The following is a 27,288-nucleotide window of genomic DNA, read 5'->3' as shown; positions in this document are numbered from 1 at the left end:
GATTGCTGGCTCCGCAGAAGATTCTAGGGTAGGGGATGTAGTACGCGTCCCTGCCCCTCTAGGTGCGCCCACTATGTCAGATGTACAACGTGGTAGAACCCCACTACTTGGTCGTATAGACGCAGCAGGGGCTAGCTGGTCAGTCACCCCTAGCTGTGTTGCACACGCTATTCCAGCACGCGCTGCCCTCTACTCTGCCACCTCCTTGTTGGGCTGTAACTGTGGTTGTGCATGCATTTCAGCAGTGTCGACCTGCCGCTGGGTAGGAGCAAACGGAGACCCCAAACTCCGAGCTGCAGTCGTTCGCATGTGAGGACCATAGCCCGAGTTAATACCCTCATCCAGAGATACAAACTTACAGGCATTGCGATCATGACTAATCCGGCCGCAATCATAGCAAAACTCCGATAGCTTCTCATATTTGTAGAGTACTGTGAGACCAGCACCTCCTGGGGCCTCCTCCTTCTCTCTGCGATGGAAGATGAAGCTTTGTAACAGCGGCTTAGTTATATCAATCTCAACCCGGATCCTCAAAAAGTTACGTTGTAAGAGGAGTCCTTCCGAATGGGCCTCCATTCGGACTAGTCTCCCAAGGCGTCTACCAATAGTTTCGCCGTGACCTCTGGTTAACTTCGCGATCGGTAGACCATGAACTTGAACCCAAAAAGGGCACCATCGAAACTCCAACTCCGACGTGACCATTCTGGACTGAAGAGGTTGAAGGACAAGGAGACTCCCCATAACCGACCAGGGGGTATCCTCAAGGACTCCCCTACGATCTTCAAGTTCATCAAACTGAAAGAGGTAAACATTTTCGTTCCAAGGCGAGATTCTTACCGAGGCTCGAGTTTTCCACGCAATGTGGATGATATTAGTAACTGCTTGTTTATTCAAATTTTTGGGAGCAAGGATTTTGCCCACCAAACACCTTTCAGACACATCGCAGTTTCATCAGCTCCCTCGAGTAAGGCAAGGCTCTCCATCAAATAGGCCAAAGAAGGCACAACTACCAAGAAGAAAAGAAAGTCAAAGGAATAAGAGAAACCGACAAGGAAGAGCCTAGAGCTGAAAGCACAAAAACCAAGAGGAAGAGATAAACCCTAGAAAGTGACGATGCAAGTAGAGAAACTCTCATTTAAGAGAGAGAAGCTCTCATTTTAGAGAGAGAAGCTCTATGAAAAGTTGAAGTTCACCCGACCCACACACAATAGATTTGGTCAATTTTTCAATGCATTATCAATTGTAGAATTTGTCAAAATCTCAAATTGAGACACCTTCTTATAATTAGGAGTGAATTGGACCCAAAATAATAATAATGGAGAAAGTGGATATAATTATAAGTTACTAGCCTTTTGATTCATGGATTTTGGAAAGACTTTAGAGTTACTGTTGTTTTTTTTTTTTTTTTTTTGCTTTGAATCTTTTGGGCATTGGAGAAGGGGGATTCTATTTGCACTTAAAAAATCATTAAGTCGTCAAATTTTTTAGTATACTTTATTAAATTATTTAAAATTATAATTTAGTCTCAATACATCTTATTGTTTTTCCTAAATTACCCTTCAAGGTACACCTAAATAATTAACAAATTAAAAATTTCAAATTACATCACTTTAAAAAACCCTTAAATAGATTTTTCATTACATCTATTGCTTTTGTTCACATACAGGGAACAACGACACTGGCAAAAGAGAACGACATCGGCAAACCTAAATCCCCATCACTGGTGCAAATATAGGCGGTTATGAAAGAAAAATAGAATCAATTGAAAGAGAAATTTTTTTTGAAAAGAATGTGATAACTGCCACTGTTGAGTTGTGGCAAGCTTTACTAGTCCCTGATTGCAGTGAGAGTGCCCTAGAGAAGTTACCCAGTCAGGCATGTGACAAGTATGCTTAAGTTACATAGGAGCCAAATCAATTTTTAAGTAGCTATTAACCAGGGACTACCATAGTTTGCTAATAAATAAAACACCATAGCCCTGTGCAAAGTTACCACAGTTACCCCTTCTTTTTTTTTTTTTTTACACCATGGCAATTTACTGTTAAAATTTCTCACTATTGATGTTGATAATAATTGTAAGTTTTGGTGAGGTGAATTTGAGTTTTAGAGTGAGAAAAAAGATGGAGATAAAATAATTGAAATTTGGAGAAAAAGATGAAAAGAGTTGAATATGAATAATATACCTAAATGATTTGGGTATAATATGAAATAAAAAAATAGTATTTTATTATACTTAATGTATATTATACTATGAAAGATGAAAAGAGTTTAATGTATATTATATTTAATGATAAATTTAATAAAAATTAAAATTTTAAAATTTTAATTGGATGTAGTGAGTAATTATATGTGTGTAAATACAATCAGCCATTGGAGACAAAGGACCATATGGGATGCAAAGCCCAAAATTAGCCCATAGATTCTGCCCTGAGTTTGGCCCATTTTGCTTAATGCATTGAACTGATTTAATTCAATGCATGTCCTAAAAATAAAAACAAAAAATTTCTGTCTAAAAATTTGATTCATCGAAAAATGAATTAAGCTGTGTACAAAATTAAATCTCTCTGTTTTAAAACATTTATAACCATTAAATCATATGAAAATTTTTAAGGTATAAAAGTATGAAGACTTAATTCAAAATATTTTGAAACTCAGCATCAAAAGAGAGAGTATTGGAAGACAGTGATGACAAAGTATGCCTAATATAAAATGTGACCCCACTGAGTATATAAATATGTGTTACCTCCCTTGACTCTTCGATTATGAAAGGAGTAAAATAAAATTAAGGATAATTATATATATATATATATATTCGGTCTGGGAACCCAAAATTAGCTCATAGATGTTATTGCCCTGAGTTTGTCTCATTTTGCTCAACAATATTCTTAGCTCATGTGCACAATATTGGTGAATATGTGGACTACATTTTTTTTTATTTGAATCATATTGATATCACAATGAAATTTAATAAATTATAATTATAATAATGAAAATCATATACAACACATAATTAATATAAAAAAAAAACTTTTAAAATGGGAAAGAAAAACCCCAATAGAGATTCATTACCAAAGACCCTCTCTCTGTTTTCTTGTTTTAAAATAATTATAATCATTAAATCAAGTAAAATTTTGAAATACAAAAATTTCAAGATGTGATTAAATAACTATACAAGCATTTTTGAATTGAGGCAAAGACGTACGAATGTAAGACAAAAGATCACATACCCCTCTGTTTGCACCTCATTTTATTTTTCTATCGATTTTAGCTTATTAATTATGACCAAGTTTGATTATGATTTGTCGATTGAAATTATAAACTATTTTCAAAGAATAATCTTGACCACATTTGTTTTTATTGTTATTATTTCTGTTGACATGCATGTAATGTAGCATGACAGATGTGTTAAGTATGTGGCATGATAACATGTTAAATGGAGAACCAGAAGGTTAGCAATTGTAGCAATTTGAAAATAGTTGTTGAGATCAATGAGCCAAGATCAAATCAAGCACCAAATTTACAAAATAGTTCCTATCAAACACGGGATATAGATACTGTTGAGGAAATCATGGGCTTGTTGAGAAAATCGTGGACTTAGATTATCTCTTTCTCTCATGTGACTGAGCCTATAAATAGGCCAAGAGAGATATAAAGAGGCATCAATCAATCATCATCAACCACTCACAAATCGTGAAGAATTATTTAGGAATAGTTTAAGTTAGCCATTTTTAGAAGTAGATTAAGTGATAGTTTTCCCACCCCCATTTCTGTTCTTTATGTCGATTGTTGTATTTATTCAATCTTTTGTTTTTGTTTAAGTTCTTGTAACTGGTGACAAGTGACAATTTATTCAAATTAATACATATTATGTTTTGTTCTATTGCTTCTTTATTTAATTACCTCTAGGAAAGTCCTTATATGTTTAAGATATAAACTCAACCACAAGGTTTGATCTTTTTTATGTTTATACTACAAAAAATTTGACTTTTTGCGATGGCAACTGACTTTTAGCGACGGCAAGGGGGGGTCGTAACAAAGGGCGTTGCTAAAAGCTTTTTGGGACGGAAAAGTGACGTCGCCTTTTTTTTTTGCGACGGCAAGTTGCCTTTTTTGCGACAGAATCATGTTGTCGGCAATAATATGTAAAAATCTGAGATTTTTTTAGACGACACTGTGTTGCCGTCGCTAAAAGTGTTATTTGCGACCGGGGTACTTGCCATCGCTAAAAGTTATTGAGACAGCACCGACACGCCGTCGCTAAATATTATTTGTGACAGCAAACAAGAGTGTCACGAAAGATTTTTTTCCAACTATTGGCAATATCTTTTGCGACGACAATACTGACGTCGCAAAAAAAATCTGGTTCTTATGTTTTTTTGAGATGGTGTGGTGCCGCCTCAAAAAAATAAAATAAAATAAAAAATAGTAATAAAAATATTAAAAATATGAAAATTACCTATACTAAACAAAAAATAACTAAAAAAGAAACCGATAATTATATAATAATATAAAAATTCCAGTATATCCTCCATCTTAGCAAGTGGGTGTAAGAACACCACAAGTGCTAGCAACCCTTCTAGAATTGGGAGAGTTGACATACTGCCTGAGATTAGGGTCCTTGAGGTACCCACAAAGGCATGGCCTCTGCTCCCTTACCTTGTCACAGCAAGTCCTTGACGGTGGCTGCGATGATGTGATCGCCCCCACACATGGGCTCAGCTCCAGGGGACTGCACGTCACCGCCTCTGCCACAGACGCTTCTCCTAAAAGCACTGCCATCACTATCACCATTACTACCACCACAATATAAGAGAGTTTCTTCATCTTCAACTCACCACCACCACTACAAAAATAATATTAGAGAACAACCATGCTACAGACCCCCAGTGAGGTGGCGAGCCCCCACTAGTTGAAACTCAAAAAAAAAAATAAAAAAAATAAAATAGTTTTTTTTTTTATCCAATCAAAGCGCACCACCTCACTAGGGGTCCGAAACATTTTCTATTAGAGAAAACCAGAGAAATGGATACTATGGGATGGAATGAAATGAAATGGGTGCATAATTTATAGAGACGTGACCCGAGTCTTCTTGACCCGTGTTTGCTTTTCTGGTGGGGCCCACGAGGATCCCATTAATTTAATGAAATTTTTGTTACTGATGTCTTTGTCTTACTCCTACCATTAAATACTCGTTTGATAATGACTGTTTTTAGTTGGTTATTTGTTTTTTTAATTCTTTTAGCCTAAATTTTTTTTAATCGTTTAATATTTTTGTTTAATTTTTTTGACTTTTTAATTTTGAAATGATAATTTTTTTTTATCTTTTTGTAATTTTTATCTTTTTGTGATTTTTTAACTTTTTTTATCCTTTTATAATTTTTTAACCAAACTCAAAAACCAAAAAACCCCTCATGCTAGATATCTTCTGTTTTTCCGTCATCCTTTCAAATCATTTCTTTTTTGTCACAATAATAATTTTTTAAAATGAATTATAGTGCGATAGGAGGGAAATTATTTAGTGATACTGATGTATGCTGGTATTTGATTTTTTATATAAATGATTTATTTGGGAAGAATTAAAAGTTGAATTGTTCATATCACCTAAATAGATTTAAATTTTTTTTATTTGGCCCCTCAAAACCAATTAGGCAATGTTTGTTTGGACAGATTGTATTAAATGAGATTAGTATTATCAATCTCTTGGGATTGTATATCATATTTATATTTGGATTGATTCAGGAATATGAAGAAAAATTCTTATCAAATTAGCCTATTTAACCTAGGCACTACAAAAAAACTTGTTTTTTGCGACGGTAAACGGCCGTCGCAAATGCCCCGAAAGCCGTCGCTAATGTCTTTTGCGACGGTAATGTGGCTTTTTGCGACGGTAAGGGGGGGTCGCGACAGACGGGGTTGCAAAAGACCTTTTGTCACGACCCAAACCCGGCCCTATGGGTTTAGCACCGTAACCGGCCAGTAATCCGAGATTACCGAAGGCCTGCTTAACAGAAATACAGTAAAACAGAGTACAGGGCCTGGCGGAAGCCAATACAGTAATTAAACAATGTCCAATGAGCTGTGACAGTCTGTATGCAAAAAGGCTTTTCATACATTATACAAAAACAGTACAGAACAGTATACACAATATTCACATCCACTTAACTAGGGACTCAACCCCACATAACAGTACAGAAAACATTCCGTCTGTACAACACAGTATACAAAATTAACAGTCACACAGTACAGGGACCTAATCCCTGTATAACAGTACAGTAAACAGTCAGTCTATACAAAACAGTGAAACAGTACAAAAAGGGGGAAATTCTAAAACACCCCTAAGCCTTAACAGTAGGCTCGGAACCTCGCAGTGAGGCACATAGGCTGGCTTGACAAAACTGGCGTTACCCTGACGCTCCTAGCTCCGATCTGGTGCCTGTACACCTACATATATATATGAGCAGTGAGCCAAAGCCCAGTGAATAACACAATATGTAAAGAGGTTAAGAATGAATGTCCTTACAGTATGAAAACAGTTCATTTCAATCAGTCATTCAGTCGTTCAGTACAGTAAACAGTCATATGTGGTACATCCATTAGCATAACAGTAACAGTAGGTCTTAAAAGACCGAACAGTAATGATGGCCATCAGTCAGTAAACAGTAGTGGTTCCACAAGGAAACCGACAGAGATCTCTGTGACAGTAACAGTAACAGTAAACCGTAGATACTAAGGATGCCACAGTACAGTTCAGAAATAAAGGACATACATTCATTCAGTAAATAATACCAGTTCAGTAAACAGTTCAGTTCAGTATTCAGAAGATAATCAGTTGAACATATCTTTACACAATTGTTACTCACAGAGTTCTGGGCTACAGTATGCTAGAGCGTGTCTCCCTAGTCGCCAACCCTACACAGTTAACAGATTGAACACACACTAAGCTACACAGTTGGGAAATCTCATAACTTAATCCCTAATTTGCCTTGGTGTGTTCTACAATGATATCTTCATCAAGATGCCTTAAACTAGGCCTAAGAATGCCTAGGATGGGATGAGGATGCAAAAACACACTTAGAAAACATTTCGTAAAGTTTGCTGAAAATAGGAGCCTCGCTCGAGCGAGACTTTCTACGCTCGAGCGTAAGTCCAAAATCAAAGGCTTCGCTCGAGCGAGTAATCCTTCGCTCGAGCGGTCTGCAAAACAGTAAAAGTACTGGATGCTGAAATTTTACGCGCGATGGTCGCTCGATGGTCGCTCGAGCGGAGCCCTGGACAAAGGTGCTCGCTCGAGCGGGGAATCCTTCGCTCGAGCGAGGAAGCCAAATCTGGAATTTCCAGATCTGCCTCCCAAGCTCAAACCAAGCATTCTACCACTCCAAACTCGACCTCTTGGGCCCAAATTCTGGAAAACATAACTAAATTCAATGTATAACAAGTTTCAAAGCTCAATTTATGAATTCAAGCCCCAAAGGTGAGTCAATTAGAACCATATTCAAACCCATTTTCAAGAATATGAAGAACATGCAAACATGCAAGGATTTAAACCAAATCAAAGCTTCAAAGCTTGTTCAAATGAGCTCATTCTTTTCAAAACAAGATGAAAACATGGTCTACTCTTACAACATGGACATGCATGTAACCATTTACCATGAATTCAACTCAAAACTCATTAATTCAACCATGCATGCAAGAAATGAGCTTCAATTCACCATTAATGACCCAAAACATGACTTAGTTCTACAATGAAGCATGAACCATGCAAGAACTAGTTCAATAGCATCAATAAGAAGATAAGATCCTTACCTAGAGCTTGAATTAGAAGACTAGGAGCTCAAATATGCAATCTATACTTCAATTCCTTCAATTCTCCAAGCAAAACCCAAGGTAGAATTCAATTCCTCTCACTCTCTCTCCTCTCTTCCCTCTTGGTCGGCAATGAGAAGGAAAATGGCTGAGGAAATGTTGTTCTTGGCTCAAGTATGTGTGTGAGATAGTGGCCCACTCAATGGCAAAACGGTAATTAAGTCCAACTCTTCAATTGGCTTATTTTAATCTAATTTAATCACACCTAATCAGTTTTCCGATAATTATACCATAAAATCATATTAATTATGAGGGTCACGGAACATCAATCGGTTTCTAGTTCGGCCGCCGATAAGGCCTTCGATTAGCAGTTTAAACATATAAGCATGAACAGATAATCAGACAATCAAACAGATAGAATGCAATTAACTAACATATACTCAGTCAATTCAGTCTCAATTTCAGTCAGTCGGTTCAGTATTTCATTCAGTTCGATTATCAGTTAGTTATCAGTCATTATCAGTTTCGTTTAACAGTAATCGGTGATTAACGGTAATCAATCGGTCATAAATCAGTAAACAGTACGAGGGTTGTTACAGTCTCCCCTCCTTATAAAGAGTTTAGTCCTCTAAACTCGAGTTACCTTCATTCTGGAAGAAAACAGGATTCAGTGGAAACAGTTCAGGATATCGTTTAGCCATGTCATCTTCCCTTTCCCAAGTGGCATACACGCCACCATGGTTCTGCCAGTCAACTTTCACTAACGGGATCTCTTTGTTCCCCAGTTTCTTGATCCGTCGGTTTACAATCTGTATAGGCCGTTCCTCGTAAGTGTAGTCATCACTCAACACTACGTGGGTAGGCTCTATTACATGGAAGGGATCCCGGAGATAGTCTCTCAACATAGAAATGTGGAAGACGTTATGCATGTGTTCCATTTCAGGAGGGAGCGCAACTTGATACGCCACCGGATTAATTTTCTCAATAATCTCATAAGGTCCGACGTATCTCGGTGCTAACTTGCCTTTGACTCCAAAACGAGTCTGGCCTTTCATTGGTGTCACTTTCACAAAAACGTGATCACCCACTTCATACTCTCTGTCCCGTCTTCTGACATCTGCATAACTTTTCTGTCTACTCTGTGCAGTTTTCAATCTTTGCTGTATCAGTTTCACTTTTTCAGTTGTTTCATATACAATCTCGGGCCCAAGCAAAGGCCCATCTCCAACTTCTGCCCAGCAAATTGGAGATCTACATTTTCTGCCATACAATGCCTCAAAAGGCGCCATACCAATACTCGAATGGTAGCTGTTGTTGTAGGCGAATTCAGCTAAGGGCAAATGGCTTTCCCAGTCTCCCTGAAAATCAAGGACACACATTCTCAGTAGATCCTCCAGAGTTTGGATGGTCCTTTCAGATTGGCCATCTGTCTGAGGATGATAGGCACTACTCAGCCTCAATTTAGTACCCAATGCAGTCTGTAGGCTTTGCCAAAACCTCGATGTAAACTTCGAATCCCTGTCAGAAACAATAGACACAGGCACTCCATGCAGTCTAACGATTTCATCAATATAGATAACAGCCAATTTGTCCGCATTATAAATCGTCTTGACAGGTAAGAAGTGAGCAGATTTGGTTAGTCTATCAACAATAACCCAAATTGAATCCATACCTTTTCTGGAGCGAGGTAACCCAACGATAAAATCCATCGTGATGTGCTCCCATTTCCATTCCGGTATGGGTAAGGGTTGCAGTAATCCGACAGGTCGTTGATGTTCAGCTTTGACCTGTTGGCAATGAAGACATTTGGATACAAAATCAGCAATTTCTTTCTTCATTCCCGGCCACCAGAAATTCTGTTTCAGATCTTGGTACATTTTCGTATTCCCCGGATGGATAGACAATTTCGAATTGTGGCCTTCTTGCAGAACTCTTCTTTTCAGTTCAGTATCATTCGGTACACACAGTCTTTCTTGAAATTTCAGTACATTATTCTCAAATTTGAATCCCGGTCTCGGTTTAGATTCTCTTTCCTCGATGATCTTCTTCAAGAAATCGTCCAGTTGCTGTTTCTCTTTAATTTCCTCAATCAGTGCCGGTTGAGCAGAAATAGCAGCTAAGGTTCCACCTTGTTCCCGTAAAACAATTTCAATTTCAGATTTTTCAAGGTCACAAAGCAACTCTTTCTGTCCTGTAAGCAAACATGCTAAGTTTCCAATCGATTTCCGGCTCAATGCATCGGCAACGGTATTGGCTTTTCCTGGGTGGTACAAGATCTGTAGGTCGTAATCCTTTATCAGTTCTAGCCATCTCTGCTGTCTCATATTCAGTTCTTTCTGTGTGAAGAAATACTTCAAGCTCTTGTGGTCGGTATATACTTCACATGTTACCCCGTACAGTTTGTGACGCCAAATTTTCAGTGCAAATACTACTGCAGCAAGTTCCAGATCATGGGTCGGGTAATTCTTTTCATGTGGTCTCAGTTGTCGGGAAACATAAGCTATAACCTTCCCATTCTGCATTAAAACACATCCCAAACCCTTATGAGAAGCATCACTAAATACAGTATAACCATCCGTACCTGAGGGTAAAGTCAAAACTGGTGCAGTCACAAGTCGAGTTTTCAACTCCTGGAAAGCAGATTCTCTTTGGTCGGTCCAGTCAAATGATGTCCCCTTTTGAGTTAACTGAGTCAATGGTAGGGCAATTTTGGAGAAATCTTTGACAAATCTTCTGTAATATCCAGCCAATCCCAAAAAGTTTCGGACTTCAGTCACATTTGTTGGTCTAGGCCAGTTCACCACAGCTTCAATTTTCTGCGGATCAACAGAAATTCCATCTTTGCTAACAACATGCCCCAAAAACATAACATGGTCAAGCCAAAATTCACATTTAGACAGTTTAGCATACAGTTTCTGTTCCCTTAAGGTTTGTAGGGCAAGTCTCAGATGATGTTCATGCTGTTCTATACTTTTGGAGTAAATCAATATGTCATCGATAAATACAACAATAAAGTCATCAAGGTACGGTTTAAAAACTCTGTTCATGAGGTCCATAAAAGCAGCTGGTGCGTTCGTGACTCCAAAAGGCATAACTAGAAATTCATAATGTCCATACCTTGTTCTAAAAGCAGTTTTATCAATGTCTTCCGGTTTAACCTTCAGTTGATGATACCCCGATCTGAGATCAATCTTAGAAAACACTTGTGCACCCTGTAACTGATCAAATAAATCATCAATGCGTGGCAATGGGTATTTGTTCTTTACAGTTACCTTATTCAGTTCACGGTAGTCGATGCACAGTCTCAGTGAGCCATCTTTCTTCTTGACAAACAAAACAGGAGCACCCCATGGCGAAGTGCTAGGTCTGATGAACTTTTTATCTAACAGTTCTTGCAATTGCACTTTCAGTTCCTTCAGTTCAGTTGGAGCCATTCTGTAAGGAGCTTTAGAAACTGGTTGTGTTCCGGGAATCACATCAACGGTAAATTCAATCTCCCTATCAGTCAAATCTCCTGGAAGATTATCTGGAAAAACATCTGGAAATTCCCTGACTATAGAAATACAATTCACATCAGTTTTAACACTATCATCAGTAGACACAGTCAGTACAGAACACAGATATCCTTTACACCCCTTTCTAATTAATTTAACAGCTTTCACTGACGAAATCAAATACGGAGGAGGTACTACTCCACTCCCATTAAACACAAATTCAGGCAAACCAGGTGGACGGAAAACAACTTGCTTGGTCACACAGTCAATAGTGGCATGATATTTTTGTAACCAATCCATCCCCAATATTACGTCAAAATGATCAATGTTCAATGGCAGTAAATCAATAAACAGATGCATATCCCCAACAATAATTTCACATGCGGGGTACATATAAGCACATGTCATGGATCCCCCTACGGGTGATGATACGGCTAGCAGATAGTTCATGGGTTCTAAGGGTCTATCCAATTTCCGTGAAAAAGCATATGATACATAAGAATGCGTAGACCCCGAATCAATCAGTACATATGCATTTTGAGTACAGATAGAGAGAATACCTGACACAACGGTCTCGGTATTCTGCACATCTCCCGGTACTAGTGCGAACACTCGGCCTTGCCTCATAGGCTCTTTCCCCGTAACTCTGGGGTTAGGCTTTGGTGGAGCATTTGATGCTGCTGCGCTTGGTGCAGCTTTACCACTGGCTTGTGGAGCAGAGGGGCAGTCTTTAACCATGTGGCCCACCTTGCCACACCTGTAACAGGCTCCAGATATTCTGTAGCAAACCCCTTTGTGCTTCTTGCCACATTCAGAACAGGGTGGTATGAAACCACTCCCTTGGCTGGGGCTAGTTGTCAACCCCGTATTCTGTTTCTTGTTGGCTGGGTTGTGCTTGCCTTTCTTAAATTTGAAACCCTGCCTTTTACCATGCCATTCAGTTGTTGGTGTCTCAGATTGTTTCACTGCTGCAATGTTTGACTCGGCCATCAATGCCCGGTCGAGAACACCCACAAAAGTTGGTAGTTTCAAAACATTTATCCGGTCAAGTATTGCCACATTAAGGCCACCTTCAAATTTTCTGGCCTTCTTATATTCAGTATCCACCATGTGCGGTGCATAACGGGCAAGTTCAGTAAATTTCGTCTCGTATTCTGCAACGGACATTGTGCCCTGCTTCAGTTGTTCAAACTCAGTTACTTTCCTATCCCTAACACACTGAGGGAAGTACTTTTCAAAGAAGGACTCCTTGAACTGAGCCCAAGTCATAACAATGTTTGTTTCACGGATTAACATCCACCACCTTCTAGCCTCTTCTTGTAGGGTGAAGGTAGCTAACAGTACTTTGTTCGCTTCTGAGCACGGAAACACTTCAAATAATTTCTCTGTTTCCAGAACCCAAGCTTCAGCTTTTAGCGGTTCAAGGCCTCCCTGAAAGGATGGCGGTTTCATTTTGCTGAACTTCTGGGTAAGAGCAATAATATCCCCATCATCCGCATTCGCATTAGGTTCCGGCTGTACCGGAGGAGGAGGAGGTGGGGGCTGTTGGTTCTGTTGTTGTTCCAGTCTAGCAGTTATCAGTTCTATCATTCTTTCCATTCTTTCCATTCTTGCCTCAGTAGATGAGGACTCAGGTTCATTTGCATTGTCCATTTCACTATAAGTAGTTATAACAGTTTTAAACATAAGCAGTCATTTGTTTAACGGTTTACCACATTAGCATGTATTCAGTCATAACATAACCACACACTTATCATGCTCATGAGATGCCTTAATAACTTTTCTAGGACACCCTATAGCTCATTTGGACACGTGTGTGCGGTATAACTCGTGGTAAGTATCGCTCTGATACCACTCTGTCACGACCCAAACCCGGCCCTATGGGTTTAGCACCGTAACCGGCCAGTAATCCGAGATTACCGAAGGCCTGCTTAACAGAAATACAGTAAAACAGAGTACAGGGCCTGGCGGAAGCCAATACAGTAATTAAACAATGTCCAATGAGCTGTGACAGTCTGTATGCAAAAAGGCTTTTCATACATTATACAAAAACAGTACAGAACAGTATACACAATATTCACATCCACTTAACTAGGGACTCAACCCCACATAACAGTACAGAAAACATTCCGTCTGTACAACACAGTATACAAAATTAACAGTCACACAGTACAGGGACCTAATCCCTGTATAACAGTACAGTAAACAGTCAGTCTATACAAAACAGTGAAACAGTACAAAAAGGGGGAAATTCTAAAACACCCCTAAGCCTTAACAGTAGGCTCGGAACCTCGCAGTGAGGCACATAGGCTGGCTTGACAAAACTGGCGTTACCCTGACGCTCCTAGCTCCGATCTGGTGCCTGTACACCTACATATATATATGAGCAGTGAGCCAAAGCCCAGTGAATAACACAATATGTAAAGAGGTTAAGAATGAATGTCCTTACAGTATGAAAACAGTTCATTTCAATCAGTCATTCAGTCGTTCAGTACAGTAAACAGTCATATGTGGTACATCCATTAGCATAACAGTAACAGTAGGTCTTAAAAGACCGAACAGTAATGATGGCCATCAGTCAGTAAACAGTAGTGGTTCCACAAGGAAACCGACAGAGATCTCTGTGACAGTAACAGTAACAGTAAACCGTAGATACTAAGGATGCCACAGTACAGTTCAGAAATAAAGGACATACATTCATTCAGTAAATAATACCAGTTCAGTAAACAGTTCAGTTCAGTATTCAGAAGATAATCAGTTGAACATATCTTTACACAATTGTTACTCACAGAGTTCTGGGCTACAGTATGCTAGAGCGTGTCTCCCTAGTCGCCAACCCTACACAGTTAACAGATTGAACACACACTAAGCTACACAGTTGGGAAATCTCATAACTTAATCCCTAATTTGCCTTGGTGTGTTCTACAATGATATCTTCATCAAGATGCCTTAAACTAGGCCTAAGAATGCCTAGGATGGGATGAGGATGCAAAAACACACTTAGAAAACATTTCGTAAAGTTTGCTGAAAATAGGAGCCTCGCTCGAGCGAGACTTTCTACGCTCGAGCGTAAGTCCAAAATCAAAGGCTTCGCTCGAGCGAGTAATCCTTCGCTCGAGCGGTCTGCAAAACAGTAAAAGTACTGGATGCTGAAATTTTACGCGCGATGGTCGCTCGATGGTCGCTCGAGCGGAGCCCTGGACAAAGGTGCTCGCTCGAGCGGGGAATCCTTCGCTCGAGCGAGGAAGCCAAATCTGGAATTTCCAGATCTGCCTCCCAAGCTCAAACCAAGCATTCTACCACTCCAAACTCGACCTCTTGGGCCCAAATTCTGGAAAACATAACTAAATTCAATGTATAACAAGTTTCAAAGCTCAATTTATGAATTCAAGCCCCAAAGGTGAGTCAATTAGAACCATATTCAAACCCATTTTCAAGAATATGAAGAACATGCAAACATGCAAGGATTTAAACCAAATCAAAGCTTCAAAGCTTGTTCAAATGAGCTCATTCTTTTCAAAACAAGATGAAAACATGGTCTACTCTTACAACATGGACATGCATGTAACCATTTACCATGAATTCAACTCAAAACTCATTAATTCAACCATGCATGCAAGAAATGAGCTTCAATTCACCATTAATGACCCAAAACATGACTTAGTTCTACAATGAAGCATGAACCATGCAAGAACTAGTTCAATAGCATCAATAAGAAGATAAGATTCTTACCTAGAGCTTGAATTAGAAGACTAGGAGCTCAAATATGCAATCTATACTTCAATTCCTTCAATTCTCCAAGCAAAACCCAAGGTAGAATTCAATTCCTCTCACTCTCTCTCCTCTCTTCCCTCTTGGTCGGCAATGAGAAGGAAAATGGCTGAGGAAATGTTGTTCTTGGCTCAAGTATGTGTGTGAGATAGTGGCCCACTCAATGGCAAAACGGTAATTAAGTCCAACTCTTCAATTGGCTTATTTTAATCTAATTTAATCACACCTAATCAGTTTTCCGATAATTATACCATAAAATCATATTAATTATGAGGGTCACGGAACATTAATCGGTTTCTAGTTCGGCCGCCGATAAGGCCTTCGATTAGCAGTTTAAACATATAAGCATGAACAGATAATCAGACAATCAAACAGATAGAATGCAATTAACTAACATATACTCAGTCAATTCAGTCTCAATTTCAGTCAGTCGGTTCAGTATTTCATTCAGTTCGATTATCAGTTAGTTATCAGTCATTATCAGTTTCGTTTAACAGTAATCGGTGATTAACGGTAATCAATCGGTCATAAATCAGTAAACAGTACGAGGGTTGTTACACCTTTGGCGACGGTATGTACCGTCGCCATTAGTTTCTGCGACGGTATGCCAAGTTTTTTGCGACGGCATTTTTCCCGTCGCAAATAATGGTGGAAAAATCACTTTTCGCGACGGCACGTAATTCCCGTCGCTAAAAGTGATTTTTTGAGACGGGAAAATTACCGTCGTTAAAGGCTCTGGCATCATATAAGTATTGGCGACGGCACGGTATACCGTCGCTAAAGGTGTCCTGTACATTCAATAAGGCAGCTTTTGCGACTGTGTTGGTACCGTCGCAAAAGCCTATTACTGGTTTTTGCGACGGGTTCTTCTCCCGTCTCAAAAAATAAAAAAAAAATAAAAAACCCTGCTGATAAATTAATAAAAAAATTAAAATAACCTGTATTAGATAAAAAATAAGTATAAAAAATTGAAAAATTACAGAATAATATAAATACGTACATAAACAAAAATTGACAAATAATGAAAATTAATAATATTGTTCAATTCATAGCAATACAGAAATAAAAATTCAGAACAATAAAAATTATGCCACTACATAACGTCGCATAATACATACATAATGTTGCTCCCAAATTTAAATAACATAAATCAAAATCAAAATCAAAATCAAAAGTTTTCGTCTTCATTCGTTCGTGGGTTACAAAAACAAAAATTAGTCATAATCTTGATACGCCCGCATTCCAGAAAAAAGCCAACTGCTACTCAGGAAATATCTGAAAAAAACAAGATAAAAATAATTAAAAACCATATAATGTGTTAATATTTTAATTATAGAAAAATATAAAAAAAAATTGATTACTATATAATTAGAAAGATAGTTTAGTAAATAATTTTGACAAACCGAAATCCGGCTCTAACTCCCAAACCGGGAACCCGATTCGAGCCCCGTCTTCTCCCACAAGTCTCTCGTGCCTAGGCGGTCGTGTGTGCCAAGTTTCGTGCTAAACCGACGCCGTTTGGTGATTTTGGGGCGTTAACGCCTCGAATTCAAGTTTCTTAAGGAAGTTGTTTGCCTAAAGTGAAATCCGGCTCTAACTCCCAAACCGGGAACCCGATTCGAGCCCCGTCTTCTCCCACAAGTCTCTCGTGCCTAGGCGGTCGTGTGTGCCAAGTTTCGTGCTAAACCGACGCCATTTGGTGATTTTGGGGCGTTAACGCCTCGAATTCAAGTTTCTTAAGGAAGTTGTTTGCCTAAAGTGAAATCCGGCTCTAACTCCCAAACCGGGAACCCGATTCGAGCCCCGTCTTCTCCCACAAGTCTCTCGTGCCTAGGCGGTCGTGTGTGCCAAGTTTGGTGCTAAACCGACGCCGTTTGCTGATTTTGGGGCGTTAACGCCTCGAATTCAAGTTTCTGAAACACAAAGATGTATTTTAGCTTAGAATGCAAAGATAAATTTTATACTTGATCTTCTGGTGGTGGTGTATATGGATTCTCGTCTTCTGCAGATTCCCTAAATGCCCGGTGGCCACTCGATGCATCAGGAACCTATGTTAGTCAGTGCATAATGTGTTAATCATATTCGAATTTCATACATAATCTTGAGTGAAAATTGAACTATCAAACAATTGTGATGTTTATATGGAACCTGTCTGTTGGGATCCACACTCGCCCCCTGTGACACAAGGGCCATCATCTCAGCTCTCATCTGCTGCAAATGTGTAGAGAACTCTGCTCGCAGCTCCTCCCTCAACTCATCCCTTAGCTCAGCACGAACCTGCTGCGTGATCTGATCAATAGTCGATGGATGGGGTGTTGACTGTGATGGCCCAGCACCATCCTTATACACCACTCTGCGAGGCACGATTCTCCCGTATGTGCGACAATATCCATGTCTGTCATGACCTATCAACTCATGGAAAATGGCATTCCTAGCCTCCAAAGTCCGACCATCCTCAGGTAGCATAGAGAGTTGACGATTAAACTCATCCTGTATTGAATAAGACACACAAGTATACGCGAAATTAAGATGGTTGACACACAAAAAATAAACTTTAAATACAATCAAAGGTGTTTGGAAACTACCAAGGTCTGGATAACCTCTGGGTCATCTACTCTACGTGTCATAAGCCAAACATTCATCTTATCAGTAGACTCCCCCTTACTGGTCATCTAAATTTTTATTTAGAAATATGAAAATTAGAATCCAAATAATTTGCAAATATACAATGTTTATTTATATAGAAAAATAAAACAATAAAATGTAAACCTCATGCCGTATCTGAGAGAAAGTAGTACGCCCTGTGGTATGAGCTATGCCGTGAGCTCGCCGATTTTTAGCGTTCCTACTTGCAATTTTCTATAACAAGTTCAACAAATGTAAGTATGTAAATATGATTTGTATGTTTACATATCATAAATATAACGTAATTGTATACCTCAGCATCGGAAGTACGCCAATACTCTACAAGTTGTTCCCACTGGCTTGGCAAAACGTTCATAGGAACATTATCCTTCAGATTAGGATCAGAGCTTCTAGGCTTGAAATACTTAGCCTTAAGCTTGTTCTTGTGATCCTTCCATATGCTGTTGCAGTTTTTCATGCAGATTGGCTTGTACTCCTCTGGACATATATTCAAATTGTCCTATAAAACACAAAGTTTAAGGCTAAGTATAACACAAATTTGGAATTCGAATTTGTGGACAAAAATATACTTTTACCTTCACATCCTTCCAGATAGCATCAACAATATCATCAGGCACACTGTTCCAGTCAACAAAAGTAAGAGGAACAATGTTACCATTCCGGACAATAATGCCAAGTTGAGTAGTTAACTTGGCCACGTTATCTCCTATTGGGCAGTAATTTCCATCAAATTGTATGTGCAGCTTTTTACCAGTACCCCACTCTTTAATGCCCTTGGCACATCCTCTACCACGCCTAGTCGAGGTCGATGAAGAACTAACATGACCTGCGATATACAATAATAATAAACAATATGCAATGGTAACAACCAAATGCAAATTTAAATAATGTGAATACAAATCATATCAAATAAACCTGATGTGGGCTGTGAAGAAGTCGAAGGGTCTGCAAAATACAATGAGAATAAACAAGTTATATATAATGAGCATAAATAAATGTATGTGTAAATAATTTTCATGCAACTCAAAGCAAATTTAAATACCTGCGGATGGCTCATAAGCTGATGATGATAGCTGCTGTGGTGCCATTGATGGTGGACGCACCGATGGTAGGCGTGGAGGCCGAGTACATGGTAGCTGCTGTGGTGCCACTGATGGTGGTCGATACGGTGGTAATGGCCCCTCAGATGCTGGTGGCACTAATGGCCCCTCCGATGCTGGCCGATGTGATGCCTCCTCTAATGGTGGTGCTACTGATGTCCTGTTATGTAGCACATCAGACATCATGCGCCGGGGATGATCAGGCTTCCTCTTCCTTCCCATAATAATCTTCAAGCAATATAACATTAATTGACATTAGAAACATAGACAATGGTTTGTCATCAACTATAATATGACATGATTTGAACTAATACAATTACAAAGACAAAGTAAATTAAGAAATTGATGATTAACTACAACCTTGGCCTTAATTGAATTACTAATGTTGATTACATATCAGCCTATTTGAACATCAACTGTTTCCCCTTCTGCGGCTTCCCTCACCCAACCAACTTCTTCATCACGAAGCATTATATTTTCTTCCAATTGTTGGCTCATGTATGGCTCGATTTGTGGATCAGTTGAACTCATATCAAATAAACCTCTTTGAGACATCTTCACCACGACTTGCCAGTCTGGTTGTAACGGGTCTGCAACATACCAAACTTGCTCTGCTTGGGACGCCAAGATGAAAGGTTCATTGGTAATTCGATCATCTCGGTACAACAAATGATTGAAGTTCACCAACGTGAAATTGAAGACATCTTCTTTCTTTCCGTGAATGTTGTCAATCCAATCACACTTAAACAACACATGTTTCTTCTCATTGGAATATCGAATCTCAACAATATCTGTCAATTGTCCATAATAGTACACAGACCCCAGACGAGGATTCTTGTCTTTTCGACTAGCATAACTTATGGTATCTGCCTTCAAAGCTACACCACAATTTTGTGTGGCTCGACGATCATCCATGGCCTTTACTCGATACCGAAACCCAAGTTTGCGTATGCAGGAAAATCACTAATTGTCCACAGTAAAGCTGCATGCATTTGAAACATTTGATTTGTTGATGCATCAAATGTTGACACACCCTCATTCCATAGTTCTTTCAACTCCTCAATCAACGGTTGCATATAAACATCAATCTTGTCACCAGGTCCTTTCGGGCCGTCAATAAGCACAGATAAAATTAGAAATGGTTGCTTCATGCACATCCATGGCTGCAAGTTGTATGGAATGAGCACAACAGGCCAAGTGCTATGAACTATGTTCATCGTCCTGAATGGGTTAAAACCATCAGATGCTAAGCCAAGCCTTACACTTCGGCAATCATTACTAAAGTCAATATTCCGACGGTCAAAATCTTTCCATGCAAGGGAGTCAGCAGGATGCCTGAAGACACCATCATCAGTTCGTTCCTCTGCATGCCATCTCATTAACTTGGCCGTCTTGGATGACATAAACAACCTCTGCAACCTTGACTTTAAAGGAAAATACCTCATCTGTTTTGCAGCTACTTGTTTGCCACCTGTGTTAGGACCATTTGAACCACCATCACCATTTGATTTCCATCTAGAACTGTTGCATATGACACATTTATCAAGATTGGCGTCCTCGTTTCGAAACAACATGCAACTGTTGGGACATGCATCCCACGTCTCATACGTGAAGCCCAAATCTGTTGTGACCTTTTGAGCTTTATAATATGAGTCCGGGAGTTTCACACCCAACGGAAACGCCTCATTCAATAACTCAAGCAACATGTCAACAGACTTGTCCGTCCACTGATTAAGCACCTTCAAATGTAGAAGTCGAACAATGAATGACAAAGATGTGAACTTCTGACAACCCGGATACAATTCACTTTGTGCATCTTGAAGAAGTTTGAAATACTTTGCAGTCTCTGCATTTGGACCGAGCTGGGGTTCAGATGCACGGGGATCAGGCCCCTGTGGTTCATCACCCTCAACACTTGTACCGACATGTGGATTTCCCATAGCCCCTTGTATCATTCCAATCATATCATCTCCAATGTCTAAATTAGCTAATGTTTCATTCTCTCGATTACTATGCAGAGATATGTAAGATTCCCCACGATTAATCCAATGTTTGTATTTTTTAAAAAAACCATTCAAAATCAGATGCTCCCGTACACCATCTCGTACAAAATAGTATCGATTCTCACACTTCCTACACGGACAACTGATCATCGAACCTTCAACCCTATTGGTGTAGGCAAACACAAGGAATTCATCAATCCCATTAATGTATTCACTCGACATCCTATTTGGCAAATCAATCCAACTCTTATCCATCATCTGTACACATCCACAAGAATATCTCACCAAAGTAACTCTAAATATAATACCTACACATAAATATTCACTCGACATCCTATTTGGCAAATTAACGAAATGTCTAAAATTCCTATTTAAGAGCATATGATTTGGAAAAAATAAAAAAATAAAAAACTTGAAGGATTGAATGGTAAAATTGATAATTTATGGATGAAATAGAAAAAAAAAATTGATAATTTAAACTTAAAGGATTAGAGCATATGATTAGAGCATATGATTTTGACAAACTATTTCTAATTAGAGCATATGATTTTGACAAACTATTTCTAATTAGACAAACTATATATATATGCATATAATTTTTACTGATTTTGACAAACTATTTCTAATTAGAGCATATGATTTGGAAAAAATAAAAAAACAAAAAACTTGAAGGATTGAATGGTAAAATTGATAATTTATGGATGAAATAGAAAAAAAAATTTGATAATTTAAACTTAAAGGATTAGAGCATATGATTAGAGCATATGATTTTGACAAACTATTTCTAATTAGAGCATATGATTTTGACAAACTATTTCTAATTAGACAAACTATATATATATGCATATAATTTTTACTGATTTTGACAAACTATTTCTAATTAGAGCATATGATTTGGAAAAAATAAAAAAATAAAAAACTTGAACGATTGAATGGTAAAATTGATAATTTATGGATGAAATAGAAAAAAAAAATGATAATTTAAACTTAAAGGATTAGAGCATATGATTAGAGCATATGATTTTGACAAACTATTTCTAATTAGAGCATATGATTTTGACAAACTATTTCTAATTAGACAAACTATATATATATGCATATAATTTTTACTGATTTTGACAAACTATTTCTAATTAGAGCATATGATTTGGAAAAAATAAAAAAATAAAAAACTTGAACGATTGAATGGTAAAATTGATAATTTATGGATGAAATAGAAAAAAAAAATGATAATAGTTGAAGAGATATAAATGAAAACAACCATAAAAATAATTAAAAAAACTTAAAAACACTAATTGATAATAATTGATAATAATTGATAAATGTTGATAATAATTAAAAAATAAACAGTTTTATATATATATATATATATATACATATATATAGACAGATTTATTAATAACCATGAGACAAATCTGTTATATATAGACAGATTTCAGATTTATATACATATATATAGACAGATTTATTAATTAAAGTATGTTCTTAATTAAAGTATGTTATTAATAAACAGATTTATATACATATATATAGACAGATTTATATATATATATATAGACAGATTTATATATATATATAACAGATTTATATATATAGATTTCAGATAAACAGATTTATATATATATATATAGACAGATTTCAGATTTATATATATATATATAGATTTATATACATTTCAGATTTATATATATATATATATATAGATTTATATACATTTCAGATTTATATATATATATATATAGATTTATATACATTGCATATATATATATAGACAGATTCATATATATATACACAGACCGAGAGAGAGAGAGAGAGAGAGAGAGAGAGAGAGAGAGAGCATACGCAGAGGGAGAGAGAGTCGTCGCCGGAGCACCACTCTTGTCGCCGGAGCCGTCGCCGCCGCACCACCGCTGTCTTCCTCGTAGGCCGTTTGGGAAATTTGGGGGTGAAGTTAGGGATTTGGTGAGGAGGATCGAGCGGGAGGCAGAAGGAAAAAGGAGGGTTTTTTTTTTGGACTTTTTGCGACGGTATGATGTACACCGTCGCAAATAGAACGAAAAACGGTGCCGTTTGCATTAATCCTTTTTTGCGACGGAAATTTGCCGTCGCAAATGATATATACCGTCTCAAAAAAAGGTTTTTTGCGACGGTTTTATTTACCGTCGCTAATACTTCCGCATTTCCGACGCCTCCGCTTAGTTTCATTACCGACGGGTTAGTACCGTCGCTAAAGGCTATTATTTGCGACAGGTGAAGTTACCGTCGCAAAAAACGGTTTTTTGCGACGGGGGGCGCAGCGTCGCTAAAAACCCCATCTTTTTTGCTATATTTTCCTGTAGTGTAGGGGTGCAACTCGGGCGGGTTCGGTCGGGTTGGGGGTCTGCCCAAGCCCGACCCGAATTGTATTTGGCAGTGCCCAAGCCCGCCCAAGCCCGACCATGAACCCGAGCATTACTGCCCAAGCCCGGCCCGAGCTTTGTATTTTGAACTCGGGTTAGCCCGAATTGCCCCGAATTGTCCTAGTCTAGAAACCTGTAGGTAGATCTAAGGGTAGACATAAAAGATGCTAATCTAATGGTAGAAGACTAACAAAAAAAAAAATAAAAAAAAAAAATTAAGATTAACTCTTTTACTTAATAGAAGACTAACCAAAAAAAAAAAAAAAAAATTAAGACTAACTCGTTTACTTAATTTATATATATTATATAATTTATTAAATTATATATATATTATATATAATTTATTATATAATTTATATAATATATTAAATTCAATTCGGGTTCGGGTTGCTCGGGTTGGCCATTGGTTCTGCCCAAGCCCGGCCCGAATTACAATTCGGGCATCAAAAATTTGCCCAAGCCCGTCCAGATTACAAGATATAGTTGCCCAAGCCCTAAAAAAACTCGGGCTGGGCTCGGGTTGCTCGGGTTGAGCCCGCCCGAGTTGCACCCCTAATTTAACCCAATAGTCCGGACGTCTTCTTTGTCCTCTATTTTGTATTCCACTTCCTTTTTAGGATTCAGGGGCAATTTGGAAACTTGATAAAAAGTCAATTTTTTAGTTTTTTAGCTTTTTTACATAAAAAAAAGTTACAAAAAAATCAGTTTTTTTAATCAAAAAAGCTAAATAAGGAAAGGAAAGGAAGGAATGGAAGCCATGGAAGGTTTTGGAAATTCATTTGATGGAGGTTTGGGTCTCTGACTGTGAGGGTGGTGAAGAAGAGAGGGAGTGTTTGGAAGATTGGTTAAGGAGGATGAGGCGTGGAAAAGTTTGGTAGTGGGTGGACCTAACCTAATGCAGAAGAAATTGGAAAAGTGCGTCTTCGCTTTGGGTGGCATGATATTCAACGACAGAGACAAAAACAAAGACTTATTACAATGTGCATCTTGGCTTCACTTGATCACTCTTTGTTATAGTGTCCTTCTCCAAAAACTAAAATAAATCATATTGATATATAATTTGTTTTTATAATAATTAGCATATCATCTGTACTATATGCACAGGGTAAATTTTTTTAATTAAATAATAATGAAAAATTTATTTAAAATATATAGAAAAATAATTTAGAATGATTTAAATTTTAACTATTTCATTAGAACATATATATATATATATATATATTGCAGTTGTTATGTCATTAATTATATATTTTAAATTCTCAATAAGAAACAGATGTCATAATTTAATTAGTAAAGATAGAAAAAGAGAAAAAATTACAAAACTTATAGAACAACAAGTATTTTTATTTTATTATAAATATCAGTTTTGTAATTTTTTCTATTTTTTTCTATCTTTATCAATTAAATTATGACATCTATTTCTTATTGAGAATTTAAAATATACAATTAATGACATAACAACTGCAATATATATATATATATATATTCTAATGAAATGGTTAAAATTTAAATCATTCTAAATTATTTTTCTATACATTTTAAATAAATTTTATATTATTATTTAATTTTTAAAACAAATTTAACCCGTACATAGCACAGGTGATATGTTAATTTATGATAAAATAAAAATACATGTTGTCCTATAAGTTTTTCAATTTTATTATATTCTATGTTAAAATTTGTCCCAATTGTATATAGCAAAAAATTTCATTCATATTTTCTATTTCAATACTTTTAAATTACAAATAAATAAATTTTATTTGGACTCTTTTTTTAAATCTCAAATTAGATGCAATTTAGATATGGTTAATTTATTATTATTATTATTATTATTTTCTATCTATAAGTTCTGAAATTACAAAAAATAATTAGATAAATCAACAGTTTTATACCTTGTATATAGAAGAAAATATAATCAGTTATTTTCTTTTTTCAATTAAATGAGAAATCACAAATTTGTTTTTTCTCACCGCCTGATCAAAAGGAAGTATAAATCTTCAACGCCCACAATAAGAGAATAGATGAAAACAAAAGCAATCAATATTGTAAAATATTAAGGTTGTCACTTAAAATACAAAAAGAAAAAAAAAATGTCTCTCACGTTTTCTACTTTGTTATCCGTCCAAATATGATAGTTAAAAAATACAATCAGTTATTTTCTTTTTTCAAAAAACACAATCAGTTAAAAAACACAATCACATTTTTCTTACTCACGGTCTTATCAAAACGGAGTGTAAAAAAACACAGTTAGTTAAAAAACACAATCATAATTTTAATATTTATAATATTAAAAATGTCACTTAAAATACAAAAAGAAAAAAAAAATCACACTCATATCCATCTCTCACGTGCTTTACTTTGTCATCCATCTAAACATGATAGTTAAAAATTAAAATTATTTATTTTCTTTTTCTTATATAATATATAGATAGGTAGATAGATAGATAGATAGATAGATAATATATAGACTTGAAAAACACAATTATTTTTTTTCCAAAAAAGCACAGTAAGTTAAAAAATTCAATTGTAATTTTTTTTCTCACCATGTGATTAAAATTGAGTGTAAAAAAACAAAATGAGTTTAAAAATACAATCATTGTATAATCAAAACATACTGTAAAAAATCACAATCATATTTTTTCTCATAATAAAAAATAAATTAATTAAAAAAAGGAACCATAATAAAAAAAATGCAAAAAAAATGCAAAAAAAAAAAAATAGAGGAACCATTACTTACATGTTGAATTGAAGATTGTGACTGTAGAGGTGTCAGGGTGCGGAGGTGAATAAAAAAAATGATGTGCGGCGGTATGAGGAGGTCAATTGAAAATAAGATGCGGTGGTAGTGTTTAGGATTTTTAAAATTCAGAAAGGCTGAAATTGGATGGTGGGTGGGAGGTTTTTTTTTTTTTTTTTTTTTTTTTAAATTAAAAAAATTAGAAAATTAAGATTAAGATATTGAAACTCCTACAAGATTTGTGAGTTAGAAACTCCATTTTATTTATATAATATATAAATAGATGTGATATTGATATATCTGTAACCAAATGATAAGTTTTAATACAATCACATTATTGATATAAATAGATTGATATTTTAATTTAAAATGATAAGTTTTAATATAATCACATTATTTTATATGTAAATTTGTTTATATATTTATATTTATATATTACTACTCGAAAAAATTCTAGAAATTAAAACTGAAGAAGATGAGAAGGGATTGAGGGTGGTGGCCGTGCATGGTAGAGTTATAGTTAGGAATGAGCGCAAAATTTAAGGTAGTGTTTGATAGAGTTTTAAAATTATGATTTGATAAGAGAGTTATATTTTGAATTTGTGAGTTTTGAAATTATGATTTGAAAGAAGAAAATTTATTTAGTTATAAGTTTTGAAAAGAGTTTTGAATTGAGTTTTGTTGATGTGACATATGAAATGAGAAAAGTTGTTTGGTTATGAGTTTTGAAAAGAGTTTTCAAAATTTAAACCAAACACATAATTTAAAACTCTATTGAAAATTATATTCAAACTCATAAGCAAACTCTTTTTAAAATTCAATTCAATTTTTTTTTTCTCATTTTGGTCTAAAAAATTAATTTCTTTATTTAAAAAATATCAAAAACAAATATAATTTTTTTCTCCAAATAACGGGTGGTGATTGGCAATTGCAAAAAAAAAAAAATAAATAAATAAAATATTGTTCCAGTCAACGAATGTCCGGGCGGACGACCGAGTAGACCAAAAATTCAAAAACTATCTGGTTTACCAAACATGTTTTCAAAATGTGTTTTGAAATTGATTTGGAATCATGATTTGAAAACCTCTACCAAACATAGCATTCAATTATGAGGGTAGAAAATTGATTAGAGCTGTACACCAAACACATAAAATTTTATTATCGGGTAAAATTGTCTTTTACTTTTATTTATTTATTTATATTAGTGTGGGGTTCAAAGATTTAAATAAAAATAAATAAAATGGCTGTTATTAGTACCTACCTAATTTCTTTGGACTCTCTAATTTTTATCTTGTTTTATTACAATTATACCTTGAAATAAAATTACATTACAGG

At 36.4% G+C, this 27,288-nt stretch overlaps 1 protein-coding gene across 1 annotated transcript; it reads right to left on the bottom strand.

Annotated features, from left to right (window-relative positions):
- Positions 1-189: 189 nt before the first annotated feature.
- Positions 190-23,022, bottom strand: LOC145824405 (uncharacterized). Its single transcript, XM_082924052.1, has 10 exons — positions 22,660-23,022; positions 18,757-19,042; positions 18,630-18,659; positions 18,290-18,540; positions 18,007-18,213; positions 17,838-17,927; positions 17,654-17,740; positions 17,217-17,558; positions 17,033-17,116; positions 190-795 (listed from the first exon to the last, which is right to left on the bottom strand). Exons 1-10 carry the CDS (start codon positions 23,020-23,022, stop codon positions 190-192), a joined length of 2,346 nt encoding a protein of 781 aa, XP_082780178.1.
- Positions 23,023-27,288: the final 4,266 nt, after the last annotated feature.

The sequence above is a fragment of the Camellia sinensis genome, chromosome 4 (assembly GCF_055761805.1).
Source record: "Camellia sinensis isolate YWXY chromosome 4, ASM5576180v1, whole genome shotgun sequence".
Classification (NCBI taxonomy): domain Eukaryota; kingdom Viridiplantae; phylum Streptophyta; class Magnoliopsida; order Ericales; family Theaceae; genus Camellia; species Camellia sinensis.
Note: the sequence above shows the minus strand (reverse complement) of the source record. Positions and strands in the feature narration are given on the sequence as shown.

What these genes read in the sequence shown, in the direction of transcription:
- LOC145824405 (XM_082924052.1), bottom strand. Translation starts at nt 23,022, where the DNA reads ATGAAACTAAGCGGAGGCGTCGGAAATGCGGAAGTATTAGCGACGGTA. An exon ending in CTATCTGGAAGGATGTGAAG is followed by an intron (nt 18,214 to 18,289) that starts GTAAAAGTATAT and finishes TGTGTTTTATAG; the next exon opens with GACAATTTGAATATATGTCC. An exon ending in TCTCTCAGATACGGCATGAG is followed by an intron (nt 17,741 to 17,837) that starts GTTTACATTTTA and finishes ATAAAAATTTAG; the next exon opens with ATGACCAGTAAGGGGGAGTC.